At 32.9% G+C, this 18,937-nt stretch overlaps 1 protein-coding gene and 1 non-coding gene across 2 annotated transcripts; one reads left to right on the top strand and one right to left on the bottom strand.

Annotated features, from left to right (window-relative positions):
- Positions 1-9,630: 9,630 nt before the first annotated feature.
- Positions 9,631-9,754, top strand: LOC129871864 (U11 spliceosomal RNA). Its single transcript, XR_008762332.1, has one exon. It is a non-coding gene; the product is annotated as a U11 spliceosomal RNA (small nuclear RNA).
- Positions 9,755-11,980: 2,226 nt separating this feature from the next.
- LOC129871307 (PAP-specific phosphatase HAL2-like) lies at positions 11,981-18,648 on the bottom strand. Its single transcript, XM_055946210.1, has 4 exons — positions 18,292-18,648; positions 13,896-14,580; positions 12,990-13,351; positions 11,981-12,523 (listed from the first exon to the last, which is right to left on the bottom strand). Exons 1-3 carry the CDS (start codon positions 18,449-18,451, stop codon positions 13,048-13,050), a joined length of 1,149 nt encoding a protein of 382 aa, XP_055802185.1. The 5' UTR covers positions 18,452-18,648; the 3' UTR covers positions 11,981-12,523; positions 12,990-13,047.
- Between the last annotated feature and the right edge of the window lie 289 nt (positions 18,649-18,937).

Raw genomic sequence — 18,937 nt, 5'->3', positions numbered from 1 at the left:
TGAGTTGAGGCATTGAAAGTTATAATTAGTAGAATGATCCTAGAGTTAGGAAGATGGAGTTAGAGGAGTAGAAAGCAAATAGTGAGAATGATGGTTGATTGAGACTTGTAATTAGAGTTATGTATCTATAAGGTAAGCAATGGGGTTAAGTAAAGGTCCCCTGTTTTGACTAAAGAATAGTAAGCATCATCTATCTTTCATGATAGAAGGTAGAGAAAGAGTCACTGGTTAGAATGAGTTAGAGTATACTTGAACCCAAAAAAGAGTTTGTGTTGATGTATCATCGTGTTAGTAAAGACCAAGTATAGATTTTGAATAAAGGATTTAGTAGTCAGGGGTTAACGAATTTAGGCTATACCTTATTATCTATTTTAAAGATAGAGCCCCATGTTATTTAGAAGGATATGAACATTACTAGGCAAGAAGGTGTAATGAATGGGTAAATAGTACTTAGGTTGTGAAAGAAGATGTGGTGATAGATTGTAATTTATAGACTGTGAGATAAAAATTGATTTCTTGTCATGAGGTTTTTAATAGTCTAATGTTTCTCAATCTTATCTAGTAGTAGTAGTAAGTAAATATAGTGTGTGAGAAATGTGTTGATGTAGATCTTTAGTACTAATCCCTAAGCTTGAATTTTGATGAGCATTTTCAAAGAAAAAAAGAAGAAAAAAGGGGATAGCATTATGAGTATGATATTGTTAGTTTTGATATTTGATCTAGTAGGCTTAACATAGCGTATACAAGAAGTTAAGATATTAACTCGCAAGGAGTGTGATGTCCCAAATATGGTGCGTGTGACCCCTAGATGAAAATACTAAATTGTGGCTAAGTCATTGGGTAAGAAGAGGCTTAAGATATGTATCTGAGATAATATATAGTTGTATGTGACTCTAAGTTTACGATTTTCTATGGGTGTCTAGCTAGTATCCTTCAGTTGCCAATGGGGAGAAGGTTGAGATAAGTATTATATTTTATATAGTATCCATGAGAACTAGGTTGAATGGGTTATATATAGATAATGATGAGTCTCATGTTATAGTTCAAGTTTCCTTCAGTTAGGTATATGTGAATCTAACAGAAAAGTGTTATCGGGATAAGAAGGATAAGTCAGACTTTTAAGAGTTAGATAAAGCGGCTTTATAAGACAGTGCATGTAACGATAATAGAAAGACTTCTATAGAAACATAATGAAGTTAAGAAAAGCATCTTAGAAAGAAGTCCTAGATGGAATATTAGTACCTGCACTTGGAGAGTTCAGTAGACATAAATTAGCATTTTCCGAGCATTCACTGTCTACAACTGAAGCTGAGTATATTGCGACTACTGAAACTGGAAAGGAGATGATATGGCTCAAATAATTTCTTCGAAAGCTTGGCTTGCATCAGAAGGAGTATGTCATCTATTGTGACAACCAAAGTGCAATAGACTTGAGCAAGAACTCTATGTACCATGCAAGGACAAAACACATAGACATGAGATATCACTGGATTTGAGAAAAGATAGAAGACGAATCTATGCAGGTTGAAAAGATCTCTACAAATGAGAATCCTATAGATATGCTGACCAAAGTGGTAACAAAGGACAAATTCAAATTGTGTAAAGAACTTATTGGCATGAGCTTTCTCTGATAAGACGGAGATACCTCCTTCTAGTACATGGGACTAGAGGGGGAGATTTGTAGGGTCCAACCCCATTCCTTCAAAGTCAATAAAAGTTGCAGCCTACTTTTTTTTTATCAACAAAAGGTAGCAATTTACAAACTTTCATCCTTTTGATTGGCCCAAGAAAAGGTGGGCAAGTTTGATGCAAAATTGTTGAAAGTTGGCACCGGCCAACTTTCATACACGTAAGAATTTTTTCACCCCTATAAATTAAGAGCGTCAGCTCATTTGTAATATACACCAAGATAGTAAGAAAAAATATTAGAGAGTAAAGTGAGATATTCCACAGACTATAGGAAAATAGTCTGCGAAGAAAAATAGAGTGTAAGCGATATATTTTTAGTAAGGTGGAAAACCGAAAGAGTGTTATTCTTTTTGAGTGTGTTATGATCACTTTGAGTAGAAGTTTGCGTTTTTCCAACAAAAAATACTGTATAATTTTTATAAGAACTCTTCATATAATCAGTAGATTTAAATTATAAACATACAAGTTCAACAAACAATTGATAGATGAGAAGATTTGCTTATTGGCTTAATAAATTACACTAATCGGAGCTACGTAGTTCTAAAAATTGCAAACAGAGAGCTTTTTACCAAAATACGGAAGCTATTGCTAGCTACGCAAGGCGCGGAGTTTATGCGAGGCTAGTTGAAAATAGAAAAATATACTATGTCGGACTAGGATGGAGTAATGTGGCCCGCCTAGTCCCGTCCCATCCCACCATCTCTTCATAGGCCTAGCGCATCATTTGTGGCTCAAAGAACGGAGGAACAGTTATCACTTGGCTTCTCCAATTCTCTACATTTGCTTTCCAACCTATAGTCGTACCATCACCAAACAATCAAACAAGTTAGTAGGCATTTGGACATAAATTTGATTGAAATTATAAAATAAAATAAAAAAAAGTTTTTAAAGTTGAAATTACGAAGAAAAAGGGTATTTTGAAATTTGAAGATGTATTTGGACATATGTGATCACTTGAAAAATAGTTTAAGTTTTATGAGGGGAAAAAATATTTCACTTGAAAAACACTTCATAAATACTAACCAAAATATCTGTGTAATATATTATCAGACAATGCTTTGAAAAATATTGTAAAAGTTATTTTTTACTAATCAAATAAATTAAGCTATTAATTACTAGTGAAAGACATTTTATAAGTCGATCATAAATTTTGAAGGATCTGAGTAATATAGGCTGACATTGAAAATCAAAGTTCAAGTTGTATGCGTTGTCGGTCGATGATGTTTGGACTCTTTGAAAATATTGTCATGTGCATATCAGATCCTCTAAAAATAGAATATTTTGAAAAGATTCGATAAGAATACGACAACATTTTTGAAAAGTTCAAACTGTCAGCGCATATAATTAAACTTTGATCTTCACTTCATGAAAGTTTAATTATTACCTATATATATTGTTTGGACTCTTCACAATTAGTATTGTTGGATGTGTGTTGAATCTTTCAAAAGTAATGTATGTTCAAAAAATCCAACACAAATACATTCACATTATTGAAGCAATATAATAGTGTCAACGCATATAACTTAAACTCTGATATTCACTAGATGGAAGTTTTAAGTAATTACCAATGGTGGGATCAGCTCCATGGAGTTTAAGTTCTCTATGCTCTTGGCAAATTGCACAAAAACAGCAGCAGCTATGTACTATGTTATCTTTACATGCTTCCTTTGGCAAACCTAACAATTTTCTCAGTTTGGATCTGTAAAGAAATCCATAACCACCTTGGCACCCTATTGAGCACAGCAAGAAGTAAATTGTGGTTGCTGCTACACAAACTGCCAAAAAAAACATTAGGAAGAAAATAAACAAATAAAATTTGAGAAAATTACGCGGTATGACAAACTTTACTATTATATTACGCGTTTAGGGTATAGTTTAAAATAATTACGGGCTCGCAACAAACATAGCTATCTATTTACGCGGTATGACAAATCTCGCTTGCCAGATATATAGATATATATGTATATCAGTTACCATTATACAATTTTTCTGACAAATATACATATACAATTCGCATCTCGCTCGCCTCTCTCCTCCCTCTCTAGATATCGCTCGTCTCTCTCCTCCCTCTCTCGATCTCGCTTGCCAGATATACAAAAAAATATATATATACTTGTTACATATATATAAATTTTTGACAAAATATACCTATACAATTCGACTCTCTCCTCCCTCTCTCAATCTCGCTTGCCATATATACAAATATATATGTATACCAGTGTTTGTATATTTCGATATACAAAAAATCCATGGGTATAATGTTTGTATAATTCGCTACAGCTTTTGTATAATTCGCTATAGCATTTGTATGATATCAAATTTATGTTTGCCATTATATGTAATTAATGAAACTATACTCACATGGAGTAATTATGCTTAAAAGGTTTGTCATATTTGAACATTCCCCATAAAATTTTGATATTCTAGAATATTGACAAGCTAAGTAACATGGGCTTATGACCCAAGTGAGGGCATATTGGGCCGTCCCAAAAAAGGGCGGGCTTGGTGGGCTAATCTCTGGCCTGCCTTATTCAAGCACATAGCTAGATCGTGAGGTCCAAGCAAAGGCATTGACTTCTTGATCCCTATAGGCGGGCTGAGTGACGTTGGTTTCATAGAGCAACATTCTATTGAAGGATAACAGATATGTGTTTATCAAGTCTAGTATTACATGATAAGTAGATCCTAATATACCTCCACTTTTTTGCTTAATTGGACTTGGCTCAGCTAATTTTATTTCACACAAATATTTTAATATCATAAAGTTCCACTTGTAAAGTTAAGAACTTTAGGACAATGACAAATTTTTAAGACAACCGCGAAAAATGACCAAAAGATTTTATTTCTAAAAACAAAGAGATTATATAATGCATGTCTCCCCCATGGTGATGCAACATATCCCTAGCTAGCTAACGTAACCACTTAGTTTGTATGTTTAAGTTCTTTAGCAAAGATGACATATTTTTATAGCTCAAATTTGAGATATTTAATTAAAAATAAAGAGGAAATATTTACTACTTAAGTTTTATTTCAAGTTTCCAACAATAACAACTATGCAATATAATCCTACAAGCACCCATAGTGATGCAAGGGAAAAAACAAGTAGCCACACCTTAAAAAAAATCAAGGATTATTTTAGCAAACAAAGATTCATGCATTACTACTAAAAATTAAATAAACATTTTCGAGCGAAACAATTTCTAGGAAGGTTAGTCAGAAATATAAAATTCAATCGAAAAAGCTTTCGATTAAATTAATTTCCAACGGTCCTCTCTCCATCGAAAATTCACTTTAATTTTCTTAGTAGTGATATTTCAATTGAAGAAATCGGATTTTGCAATAAAATTATACTATACAGTTGATAGGATCATTGAAGCAATCACAAAGACCACTTGACCATTGACCCTCCAATGCATGCATCTCTATTGGATCTATTGTTGATGGCATCTTGCAAAGCAAATTTTTTTTGGAAGAATAGAAAAGAAATTAAGAGGTTATTTTCAAAATATTTATTTAGAATGTAAAATACTTTGTGATGTTATCTTATCTTTATAATACATTAAGATAAAGAAGGTTTAATTAATTAGGTCAAGATTTAATAGTCTCTAAGCTAACATTATTTCTTTTCATGTCTATTCTTAATTATAGGTGCCTATAGCCAACTCTATTTTTTTTTATTTTTCACCCAGCATTTGATATTTGTATTGGGAATATATTAAGATAAAGAGGGTTTAATTAATTAGGTCAACATTTAATAGTGTCTAAGCTACATTATTTCTTTCCATATCTATTCTTATAGGTGCCTAAATAGCGAACTTTACTTCGTATCGAACAAGTCTTTTTTAAATTAAGAACGAAGAGTACTTATCATTTCATCACAATCCTTATTGATCATATTAAGAATTACTTAAATGTAACTAGAGAGTGTTCGATAAAATATGAATACACTTTATTCCTTGTAGATTTTACAAAAATCGTGTCTAATTAAATTATATTATATAAATTAAAATGGAGGGAATAATTCATTTTGTGAGTAAATTCTTTTTGGTACAATGAAAAAACCAAAAAAAAATTCTAAGATCACTCATAAGCAAAAATTTCATTTCCTTGATTGCATTCTTTTATACAAGCAAATCTTCTACATGGTGGTGAATTTCATTTGTCAAAAAATCAGCACACTTATTTGTCTCTCTCCATATGTGAATAATAATTGTGTTGTTGACTTCTACTCCCTCAGTTTTTTTTTAATTGTTTAATTTTGACACTTATTAAGAAAATAATAATTGATATAGTGAGTTTATCATTTTATTCATATTAATTGATAGAATTTTAAATATATTTACTCACTACATTTTTTAAAGACATTAACTCAATGTTAATAAATTGAAGATATAATAGGAAAAAAAATTATCTTTTCTTAATTTGTCAATATTGACAAGTAAAAAAAAATTAAATTAAAAAATATTTAACAGACAAATAAAAAAGAAGGGAGTAACAAATATCTAGTATCTTCAATATTACCCTTGGAGAATGAAATTATATAATCGTCTTATTTTAAAGTATTATTGTGATGACTCTAGGAAGTAAAGAATGGGGAACAACTAGTACTAGAAAAGTAGGGTAGGTTTACATTAATGATATTGCTCTCTCAATTTCGTTTTAATTTATTTAATACTATTTTCTTATTAGTTCATCTGTATCTGCAAATAACTAACTCTATTCTTCTCATTTACTCTTAATTAGAAACTTTTGAGACATTTAATATCACAACTTCTAAAAGTTATAATTAGGGGTGTTCATGGTTTGGTTTGAGTCGGTTATTGATTAAAATCATAATCAAATCAATTTAATCGGTTTTTAAATGTTTAAAATTATAACCAAATCAAGTAAAATAATAACCACCGATTTAGTTATTGTCAGTTTTGTTCGGTTTGGTTCGGTTATTCGATTTATAAATAGCCGGGACAATTCAAATATTCTCTCTCTACATTCTTCAAATTTCTTATGAAGTTTGAGGAAAAGACATGCTGATGGCAAATCAGGTGGACCAAAAGTTGGGCTTAGATTGTTGAACTTGGACATATTCTTTTAAGACATGGACCTTAAAAATAAGTAGATTCAAAATTAAATTAATAATTAAAAGATATAAAATATCTTTAATTATTTATGAAAAACTAATATTATACATATAAATAATTATAAATTTTATGTATATAATTATCGGTTTAGTTCGGTTATTTATTCGGTTATTTTTTACTATAACTATAACCAAACCAAATATTATCGATTTTTCAAATTTAAAACCAAACCAAACCAAATATTAATTTTTTTATTCGATTTGGTTAAATTTTTGGTTTGATTTTGATTTTAACCAAAACTATGAACAACCCTAGTTATAACCACATAAGTATTATGATGTATTTTTTAAATAGCTTCTTCAAATAATTGCGACTTTAAAAATTTCAGGCTAGACTGACAATTATTCGTAACTATACACTTAATATTAAAGCATATGCACAGTATTTAATAAAAAGAATCAATTTATTTTAATTAAATAAGAATAATTTAATAAATTATGCGTTGTATTTATTATTTTCTTAATGAGCTTAATTCTATAGGAATCTTTAGAAAAGAAATATTCGTAGCTATGTTCTTTGACATTTCTCCCTCCAATTTATGCGCATTTTCCCCCACTAGTTTGTATTTGCTTTGTGTAACGCTCATTAACAAGAAAAATTATCTTAACTAGATTGTTTTTAATTCAAAGCTTGAACCTTGAGGTCATAATTAAAGGTGAAGATATTCCATTTATTTTTCTAATTTTTTGTGCAACCATTTGTATAAGTTGAATCTTTTGGACAACCAACAATTTATTAATTTGAAGTAACCCTTATAAATATAATATTAACAGTAATATTACTATGTAAAATTAAAGACCTCATGTTATTAAAGATACTGCACTATAAACAAAAAGTATAAAGATAAAATAAAATTAGATCTCTTATTAAAAACTTATTTTAAACCATTAATTTTATTAAGCCACGGTTGCAACCGCTATTATTTGGTTCAAGAAGAAAATTAGTTCAACACTGAATATTCATCTAGTAAACTTTTCTTAGGAGGTAACTTGTGAAGATTTATCGAAAGGTGCCTTTTAAATCTTTTTTTTTATATTGGTGATTTTGACTTGATCAAATACAATTAAATAAAAAATAGATTTGATTAGAATAATTAAAAACTTTGAATATATTAATATTTCAAAATTTTAAAAAAGTTTTCTCTCCCTTTTTGAATTTTAAATTTTGAAATTTTTTCCTTCATTATTTTTTTAATCTTCATTTCTCTCTCCTTCTTTCTCTTTACAAATTTCTCTCTTCCTCATCTTATTCTTTTTTTTTCTTTCTATCTTCCTCTATTTTCTTCTTCTTCTTTATAGTCTTTGTTGCCTTCATCATAGCCGACGATGTCCGTCAATTTTTATCGCGCTCTTTTTTTTTTGGTCCTTATTTTTACAACTTATTGCAGCATGTTAGCAGTATTCTGCAACAAGTTGCTTGTTGCAACATGTTAGCAATATATTGCAACATGGTAACAATCTGTTGCAACATATGTCCGAACATTTGTTGCAACATATGTCCTATTTGTGGCAACAAATATCCTATATGTTGCAATAGATGTGCTATCTGTTGCAACATATAAAAAAAGATCCCTATCTGTTGCAATAAATGTCGTCATCTATTGCAATAGATGACATCATATGTTGCAACAAATATCGTAATCTGTTGCAACGGATGACTTACCTGTTGCAATAACTGCCGCAATTGTGAGATGAAGGAGAGGATGGTTATGGCGGCAAAGAAGGTGTTGATATTGGTAGTAACAACAAAGATGGAGGTGGTGATTATTGTGGTAACGACGGTGCAGGAAAAGGAGGTGGCAACAATGGTGGTGAAGGAGAAAGTGATGGTGGTGGAAGAGGAAGAAGAGGAGGAGTGGTGGTGATGGAGGAATAAGGGGAAATATTGATGGTGGTGGAGGTGGTGACAGCGACGGTGACGGCTGCAGAAGGACAGGGGATGGCGACGACAGAAAGGGTAGGGTGGGAAGGGGGAGGGGGGCGTGGGATGAGAAAGATAGAATTTTTTGTAAATAATAAAATTTGAGGGTTTTAAAATTAGTGTCATAGGGGGTTCATCTGAACTCGCTTGATAAAATATTACATAGTATATATAGGGTATGTTTTATATATTTTTGTACATATACTAATTTTGAATCATCTAAATCAAAGAGGATAGATAGTCTATTGGTACTAGACTCCCAAACTTGGGTCTCGAATACTAGTCCCAATTTGCAAGTTCGCTTCTTGCTGGGTGCACAGGCTATCTAATTTTTTGAATTCTCTGTTGGTATACAACTACTACTTTAAAAAAAAACCATCAGAATAACTTAATTTTTTTTCCCTTTGATGTTTGTATTTGCACTCTAGTTCACACATTTTTATTTTTATTTTTCGAAATCCTCTGAGTGAAAATTCTAGATCCGCCACTACTCACGCTAGTCGCTACAATAGAATAGAAAAGAGAATCGATAAATATTGCGGTGAATAATAGTAAGTACTTTTTTATCCTTAATTTGAAATTTCATGTTTGAATACTAAGTAAGAAACTTATTTTTTTGGTAAAGAATATACCCTAAATTAAAGTTTTGTATTTAAGTTTTGAATATTAAATCATCTTTATTACAAAATAAGTTTACCCCTAATTTTTAATTATTTTTAAAATAAATTTTAATTTAATTGAACTCTAATACAACAGATATCGAATAAATAGCAAAAAAAAATCTAGAAAAACAATCCAATATACTTTCCCACATCGGCATATGAGCAATATGTGAAGGGAAGTAATTGAAATAAATTCAAAAGTTGCCTTATATTGAAGGCTTAAAAAGGGTCGGTTGGCTAAATATGCCACTCTTGCCTGCGCGGCGAGTGCTGTATGGCTATCAAGACATATGGCCGACATAATTTGTGGAACTTTTTAGGGTTGGCTACCTGGCCGACCCTCCATTTCTATATTAAATTTAATTTGTTAATTATTAATTTATTTGATCAAATTTTTATAGAATTTTTGTTTGATTAATAAATTATTTTTAAAAGAATATTTTTGATGATAAGCCCTCTGTTTGTTATTTTGAAAAATAGAGTCTGTTACACTTTAGAAATTAGGAGTTTGCACATGATATAGTAAATTGTTAATGAAAATTTGTTTGATTTTGACTTAAATATTATTATATTTTTTATGTAATAGTGAATATATTATGATTTTGATTTTTTAAAAAATATTTATATTATAATATACTAAAGAAAGTACAAGTATGTACAAAAATGTCATTTCAATTAAAGATAGCATGAATTTTCTTTGTGAAAGACTTAAGAGTACACTGAATTAGACCAGATCAAGATTGACATATTTACTTAATTCTAATTAATATTAATTTATTTGAATATGGTATTCAAAATTCTTAGAAATATTTAATACTGTATGGAACATAAAAAAAATTTAAAAATATATATCAAATCATAATATTGAAAAATTGCGGTGTTAAAAAATTTTGATTTTGGTTTGGTATACCAACTACCATGGCTACCCCTACCAATGCATACCAAATATCATATACCATGCCCTCTCAGGATTGGCCAAATACTAACCTTACAAAAATAGGCATTTTAATGGATAAACAAATTAAAGAAACACATTTAGCATTTTAAAAGCTTGATCAAATAGAATATAAGTCTTATAAAATATTTAACTTTAAAGTTTTTTAGTTTGTCAACTTCTAGATACAGATTGTAATGAGATCGGACCCTTTTCAATCTGACTTCACTAGTTAAGTCTAACACCTTAAACTCAACCTTTTTATTTATTTTTTCAATCATTTCAACACTTGAATGTAGACAAGTAGACGAAATCACAACAATGCATGTATAGAAATTGCTTCCCTACTATGTATTTAAATTCGCCACATAGAAGCACACAAAACACTTAGCTTTATAAAAGTCAACCACAACCAATTCAGCCTGTGCCAAGTCTGCATATGCCAATAAATAGGTCATAGCACCTTGTCACATCACATCCACGTGTTCTTATCTTATCTAGTTGACATCCTCAACTGATAGGCATAATTTAAATTCAAATTACAAGTCTTATCCAAACTGTCGACAAAGTCACAAACGGCTAGAAACTGGAAAACTGTCCAATTGCAGCCTACGAATTTGGCGTCCAGCTTCGCGTGTGCCCACGTGCATGCACTGTGTGCAGGTCCTGTCCCCCACAACTTGTCATTGGTCTAGTCTCTTGAGTCGTTTGTCTTGCCCAACACTTAGCCCATGAACTTGTTTAACCACGATCATGCCACGATCACAGCCTTGTCTTGCCTTAACCTTGCCCTGTCCTTGTCATGTCTTAGCCACGCCTTGCCTTGCATGTTTTAGCCACGCTAATGCCAGGGCCTTTCCTCAATTGAACTTGATCTTGACCGAAGTCATTGGGACTTAGCTAGGTTCATCATGTAAATTCCTAGCCAAGCCCCAACCACTCGAACCATCAAACTGAGGATCTAACACAGATGGCTAAGGGTAGGGATGGACATGAAATGGTAGATATCGAATACCAATGACATAGTCATATTCAATGAAGGGTGGCCAGTTGAACACCCTTCGTCGAAGATTATATTATGCACATAAAAAATTATACTATATAGAACAAAAAATACTTTCCATATGTATATTTTAAATCTTGAATATCTTTAAAGAAATTTCTAGCTTCACCTACTGTCAAATACCATACTGAAATTAAAATTTATAATATTGCAATTTTGACATTATATATTTGATGTGTTCAAAAAAAATTTGGTACTTCATACGATACTCGATACTAATAAGAAGAATATCATACCAAAGTACATGATTAAATATATAATTCATATATATTATTATTATAATAATAATAACAAATATTTAAAATAGTATTAGTATAAAAATAATTATTTAGACATTAAAACTCTGTCTACTCTATCTTGATTGAAATGTTAATTTTGTGTAATTGATTAACGAAGAGAATTGAACTTATACTTTATTTTTTGAATATTTCTACATGAGCAAAGTGTTAGTATGATATAATTAAAACGTTCCAAAGTCATAATTCTCTATTATATTTTTATGTGTAAGTCGAAATCGAACAAATTATGGTTACCGAATTACCATACCACAAAATACCAAAAATGAACTTTAAAATAGCGAACCATATCAAATTAATTTGGCATGATAATGATATAGTATTTTCAAAAATCGATTCAATACCGTACCATGACCACCCCAACTAGACATTCTAATTGATCTTAAAACTGAGATGTCTACCATTAGTATCAGAATCCAGTAACAGTCTTCCACTGCATCTCTGTTATAAGTAACTTTTAAGGAAGGGGAAAGAAGAGTGGAACATATGTGTACTTTTAACTTGGTCGTTGAAGGCTTGAAGCAATGAAGTTTTCTCCCTCCACAGTCCCAGAACGACAGACAAACTCTTCTCTGCAGTAGTAGAATCAGATTTTTGTGCTCCGCCGAAATCAATTAGCCATTTTAGCAAACATTTCTATGAGACATTGGCCTTGGAAATACATGTCTCTTGGGAAATTAGTCGCCATTTTATGTCTTCCCAGAGCAAACGTGTTATCTCATGAACCAATTGCAATTGTGTACTACTCCATTTGCCAAAGTTAGTTAACCTGAAGATTACCTATTTGAATTTGGATGAGAATAGAAACACATGTTTACCACCTGCAGTCACAATAAAGTTTCCCATTAATAAACGACCTTTTCAAAAACCACTTTGTAGAGGGAGGGTATCACTCTCAACAGAATCAGACTTTGTTATGAGACTACCAGGCAAGTGAGCAAACACAAATCCACTTATAGGAATCTACATGCAGGGGAATATAAGATAGATTTACACAAGCAAGAGTTGAGCACCGGAAATATGAGAATGGTTATATGAAACTTAAGGTAGAGAAGAACTTTGCCCATGTGAGCTTGCTCATGTTGCGGATCACAAGGCTGTATGAAGGAAGGTTGAGGTAGGTTGACATCCTACGTAAAATTAGTCAATTATGGACTAAAATGGAGCTACATAACAGTGAGGATTCATATGGCCAACTCCAACTTGCGTGAGATTGAGGCATAGTAGTTGTAATGTGGAAAACAAAAGCAATCAAGTGAGACACCTAATTATAGTGAAGGACTTTACCTGGGAGCACGCAATTAGATAGGAACCCGTCACTGTCCTTCTAGCAGATAAGAGAGATTCATAGACTAGAGGACTCCCAGCTGGCATAAACAGCTCCAATTAATTTCTCATGCAGCTTAATGCCAGAGCAAACAATTATTCCCCTATCAAGACTTTCCAAGTATATCCCTTTAGAAAAATCAAGTGAACGCCCTCCTGCATCAGTCACCACACCGCCAGCCTCTTGTACAATGAGAACACCAGCTGCATGGTCCCAAATCTTCTCTTTGTAACCAGCTCTCGCAAATTTCATGAAAATTTCAGCATCTCCCTGTGCTATGGCAGCATATTTTACCATGCTATAAACACGGAGGGGCTTGTTTCTGCCAGTGGAGATTAATATGTTAGAGAACACAACTTATCATCCCTGAGAAGGCACATATGAGTTTAATACTGACAGTTGTTGCACCAACATAAGTACAAGAGAACAGCGGAAAGATCCAATTGTCTGATGAAGAATATAACAGGATAAATAGATAACCAACAGCGTCAGGAGTTTGGAGTCAAAACATTTCAAAAATAATTCACAAAGGTCAAATTACATATCAACATGTTTCTTTTTCTTTTCTTGTTTTTTCCCTCGTTAAGTATGGCATCGACAATTTTTTCCTTAAGCGAGTGTATTATGTTGATTGAAAAAACACAACGTTAAAAACAAGTCTACACTTTCAAGAAGGAAGAACAGAGGAACTTCCTGGTGCATTTAATGAAACACCTAGTTGACTGTTAGGAGAGGAGCAGTTATCTATGTAATTACTGCCTTTGTTGGCCGTTGCTTTTGCTGTTCAAGCTTTTTATAACTAAATGAATTCTTGGAGGCCAGCTGTAGACTGGCAGTAAATAACTAGAGATAGTTTATGATCAAACCTAAGCCCAACAGAGGAAGCAAGTCCAGCTGCAAAGGAGTGGTTTGAATTGGTTCTCTCAACTGGCTCACAGAAAGTTGCCAACGCTGGATCATCAATTGGAGAAACACGAACTTGCTTGGCAAAATTTGGCCATTCATATTTCCTATCACCATAAACCATTGGCTGCACCCAAGCTTCACCAGTACCTTTTTTTGTGTACATCACACATCCTTCTTCCAACACATCAGATGAGGGCACTGAAACTTCTGATGAAATATGATTTTGCTGTTGCTTGTTATGCCTGTCCCTCTTCATATGATAATTAGGGCATCCTAGCACTCCAACTACAACCTCCGCATTATCAATCAAGGCTAGAGCTACAGCATATTGACCTCCACGCACAAACCCCAGTGTACCATCAACCGGGTCAAGAACCCAATGCCTGCCAAGAGGGCCCCCATTTGAGTTGCAGCAACTAATAGCCTCCAGAATTTCTGAAGGCCCCAGGGTTTTATCTGGACCTTTCAGACCGTATCTGGAAGCTTCTGCTAAGCATTCATTGACAGTGCTAACAACTTTATCCAATAGACCTGCTGATTCAGGCTTGGAAAGAGTTTGAACATCCTCTTCAGCTACTATAGAGACATTTTCGCTACCAAAAGTATTTGAAAGGATCCAGCTTACAGTTGCTTGCACACTCCAATCTATCCTTGCAAAGAAATTGCAGGAAATACTTAGTGTGCATAGGAGGAAATCTATGCAATTAGCTTTAAAAGATGCACACTTGAAAACAGTAATGCAAAATTGCAGGTAGACACAGTAAGAACTTCTTCCACCCTGAATAATTTAACGAATAGAAACAAATAATACCATGCCCCTTTTTTATGATAAGGTAACTTTATTAATGAAGCACAGCACTAAGATAGTACAGCGCAGATACAAGAAGCAGAAAAGCTGGTAAAGGGTTCCTATAGTATCTGTTAGGAACCCAAAAAATCCGGTATTATATCAACATCCAGAGAAAAATCAGCCTTACACCAAATTTTTAAGTTCTGAAAACATCTATTCTTAATATAATGCTTTCCTCCTTTCCTATGAGCAAAACAAAGTCCTCTATAAGTGCAGGTTTCTATTAAACATGTCAGAATTTAGAAACAATCTAAACAGTCTGAGCAAACAGTCAGACTATGCTGTTTCACTCCTATAAAGTCAAAAATGAGAGATATCATCAAGCAGCCAAAATAAAACCTAAAGCATCTGAACTTCTATTCAGCAATGGGAAAAGGAAAAAAATTACTACTATCTCAACATTCTGCACGTTGAACTTTGAACAATTGACAAAACTCAACTTAGTTTACTGCCGCATTTGCAATGAATGTATACAATGAAACTTGTTGAATATTTAGGATTTGATATCCATCAATCAGTACTACTATTTTAATCAGCATAATTATGTCACCACAGCCAACTCTTTCTCAACAATGGTTAAAATGATAATATGTTAAAAGACGCGGAATATTGACCCCAAATGCAAAATTTAGCAGCTGAACTGTTAACTAAACAAGGTGAAGAGATTCAAAAGGCACCTTCTTACCTGACATTTTGCCTAATTGTATGATCCCTTCACTAGTCAAACTGAAGGCACAACATGACTGGTTACATGGAAAATCATTCATAAGTCAAGCAAGGGGAGCCATTTTTATGGATGTTCTATTGCATATTAGTAAACTCAGAGCAGCTGTATCAAGTAAGACAGAAATTGAGACTCATAACTGAAACTAATCTACTGCATGACCTTTGGCTTTGCAGCTGACTATATGGTGACTACCTCATGGACAATGAGAAAAGAAATAAGAGGATCAAATTATGTGACCCTAGAGTGTCTCCTTAATCTATTGATAATTTCTGTTCCTTATTTAAGTTAGGAGTAGAAAGATTAAAAAAGCTTCGAACTAGATGTGAGTATCAAAGTGATCCTTAGTGTTATTGCTGATGCTTCTTAACATAACAATCACAACTGCCTCGCAAACGCCGTGAACTTAAAGTGCTTGTTAAGTTCAGATATAAAAGTATTAAGAGCAGAAGACAACAAAGTGAAGTCTTTGTGTCTTGTAAGAATTCCAAGGATGTGGCCTAAAATCAATGAAGAAGGATGAAATCCAGGGAGATCAGGGTCCAAATCCCAGTAAGGGAAAAAATAATGTAGTGATTTCGTTCTATCTGCTAATTCTTGTGGATAGAGTTACTCGGTTGGGAGATAGCAAGTACCTAGGGTAATTGTCGAAGTGTGCACAAGATAATCCAAACATCCCCATATTAAAAGAATAATCTGAACTTGCTTTTTTCTATTTGGCTTCTAAACCAAGCATGCCGAGACTAACCAACAGTTCCCATGATTTAAGAGCTATGAAATAAGTCAAAAGTAGAAACATCATCATTCATCTAACCGTCCAAGATTTTTCAATTGTCATGTGAACCCCATTTCTTTGCAGATGAATAGTGAACAATGAAAGACGACTAGGCAATATTTTATGTTATTTAAGGAAATGAACTTCAGCAATCTACTTAAAAGAGTGTAATTTGCCTCTGAAAAGGGTGTTTCTCCTTTGACAGTTTAGGAACACCACTACTAGATAAAGGCACATTAACTTTTATCAGAGGAACAACATTTGTAGCCCTTGTGGTTACACAATGTAAGCTAGTATAAGAGGGCCTTTATTTCAACTATACAAGGAATGTAAAATTAATATTATCTTAGAGTAATGAGAGCGTTCTACATAAATTGTATACCAAAATTAATGCTTATTCCACTCTTTTGTTACATATTACTTTCTGCTTGTTACGGTTGAAGGATTGGACCAAATTAAGTAGTTTAGCCCTTCACTTCCACACAATTCTCAATATGTATTCAGACTATTAAATGACTTGGAGAGAAGATGATTCTACTTCTTTTCTGGACTCAACAAGGCATCTTGTCTAACAAGTCATGAACAAAAGCTTTGTCTTTGGGAAGTGGACTTGGACTAATATTTGGCTAAGGTAGAAGGTAAGAAAGTTGTAAAGGAATGTTTCAAATAATGCAAACAGAAGACTGAATGATAAAGGATAATGGAAAGATATTTGAATTGATGTTGATTAGTCAGTTGTGTGGCAATTATATTATATCCATCGCTGTAAAAGATGTGTCATTTATACAAGTAGCAGTCAGTTGTTACCAGATTCAACCACTATCTAATCGTGCTAAAAAATTACATCTCTTTACCAGGTTCAACCACTATTCAATCGTGCTGAAAATTATATACTATTTAATCGTGCCAAAAATTACATCTCTTTACCAGGTTCAACCACTATTTAATCGTGCTAAAAATTATATCTCTAAAGACAGGGCAAGATTTACTGAAGTGGCATAGTGTGCGACTCATTCGACAGATTCCTATTGCATGTCAACTGATCGTGTTGCGGATGGGCGTTCGACCGACATTAAATGCCTCCTACTCCAAGGGGAAGGGAAAGCAGTAATACTGACGGACAGTGGCAGAACATACTTTAGTAAAGTGTGTTCATCTGACTCTGCTTCATAAGAAACAAGTCTTACATGTATGTGTATAGTACATCCTTCTAAGAAACAAAAATGTATATATACAATAGGCTGACACTACTTAAAATTAATTATCAATTTGAGACCAAAAGTAAAATCTTACAACCACCACAGAATACGATCAAAACCACATATAATGTTGGGAGTATGGCCAACACTCTTAGCTCGTATGGGAGTGTTTACGGGGTTCAAGCTGAATCATCTGTCTGGCATAATGTATACCTCATGATATTGTTGGCAAAGCCAATGATGCATCATGCCCTTTAAATGAACTAACGCCCAATCGCGTGTCCAATTAAACTTTACTATTAACACCCTTTTCCAAGATTCCTACTTTTAGCTCCTAGGTATATGAGAAAGCAAGGAACAAATTGCCATATTCCAGGGTGCTTACAACACCTAAAATTAGCTGTAAATTTCTACTCAAACAAACAGCAGCAAAGTCTAGCTCAAAGAGTTTTGTATTAAAAAACAAACCATTTCTTCCAAGCGGCCTAGCTAGGGTATCAATAGGGAGAACACACCTTTGTCGAAAAAATACACTACATATATAAGTTCAAAATTACTTCTGTATATTTAATAAATGTTTTAACTTCTTGGTATATTTATTTCTTATATTTTGAATCCCTATATTAAAAATCCTGATTCCTCTTATGCTTCTTACATTACAATTTACAACTCCCAATGTACGCACACATGCTCCATCTCAATGTGATTGTCTATCCGTACTTACAAACTGTCTACTAATCGAGGCGCGCACAAGCAGACCCATACAATTCCCTATTATAAAAGGGAATTGTTTAAAAAAAAAAAGTACCTGCAATAGTAACGAGAGAATCGTCATCCTTAGACTTAACCTCATCATCATCAAATGTGGTAGAGAGTAAACCCTTTTGCACCTTTTGACATAGACCACAAGCCATATGCACTACCCTAACAGCCACATTCAATTCCTCCGAGTATTTCTCCTTATCCATTATTTCTCAGTACAACAATTCCAACAAATTTGGATCGGAAAACAATTTTTTTTCACAACCCAGAAACCCCACCAGTAGATTTGGTAAAGTGGAAGGAGAAAGAAGACTGAAAAAGTGAGACCACATACATTTTTTTGGTTTTTCTGAGAGTAAAACGAGAATCTCTCAGCTACGGTACTCCAACGAAAAAAAATGGTGCTGTTAACCTGCTTTTTGAATCTTCTTTGTTTTACGGCTTAATACATTCTTGTGATACACCAAAAAAATATGACACCTGTCATCGTTATTATTTTTAGAAAAAAAAAAGTTTAATACATCAATGCCACTAAATCATCCGTATATAATTAGGTGCTGGACATAATTTGGTTCAAATCGAAAAAATCAATCAAACTAAAAATAAATTAATTTTGAATTCGATTTAATTGTTCGGTTTCAATGTTTAATTTTTAAAATTCGATAATTCAATTCGATTTTTAGTTAACTGAA

Source organism: Solanum dulcamara, chromosome 10, assembly GCF_947179165.1.
Source record: "Solanum dulcamara chromosome 10, daSolDulc1.2, whole genome shotgun sequence".
In the NCBI taxonomy this organism is placed as follows: domain Eukaryota; kingdom Viridiplantae; phylum Streptophyta; class Magnoliopsida; order Solanales; family Solanaceae; genus Solanum; species Solanum dulcamara.
This window is presented reverse-complemented; position numbering and strand designations above follow the sequence as displayed.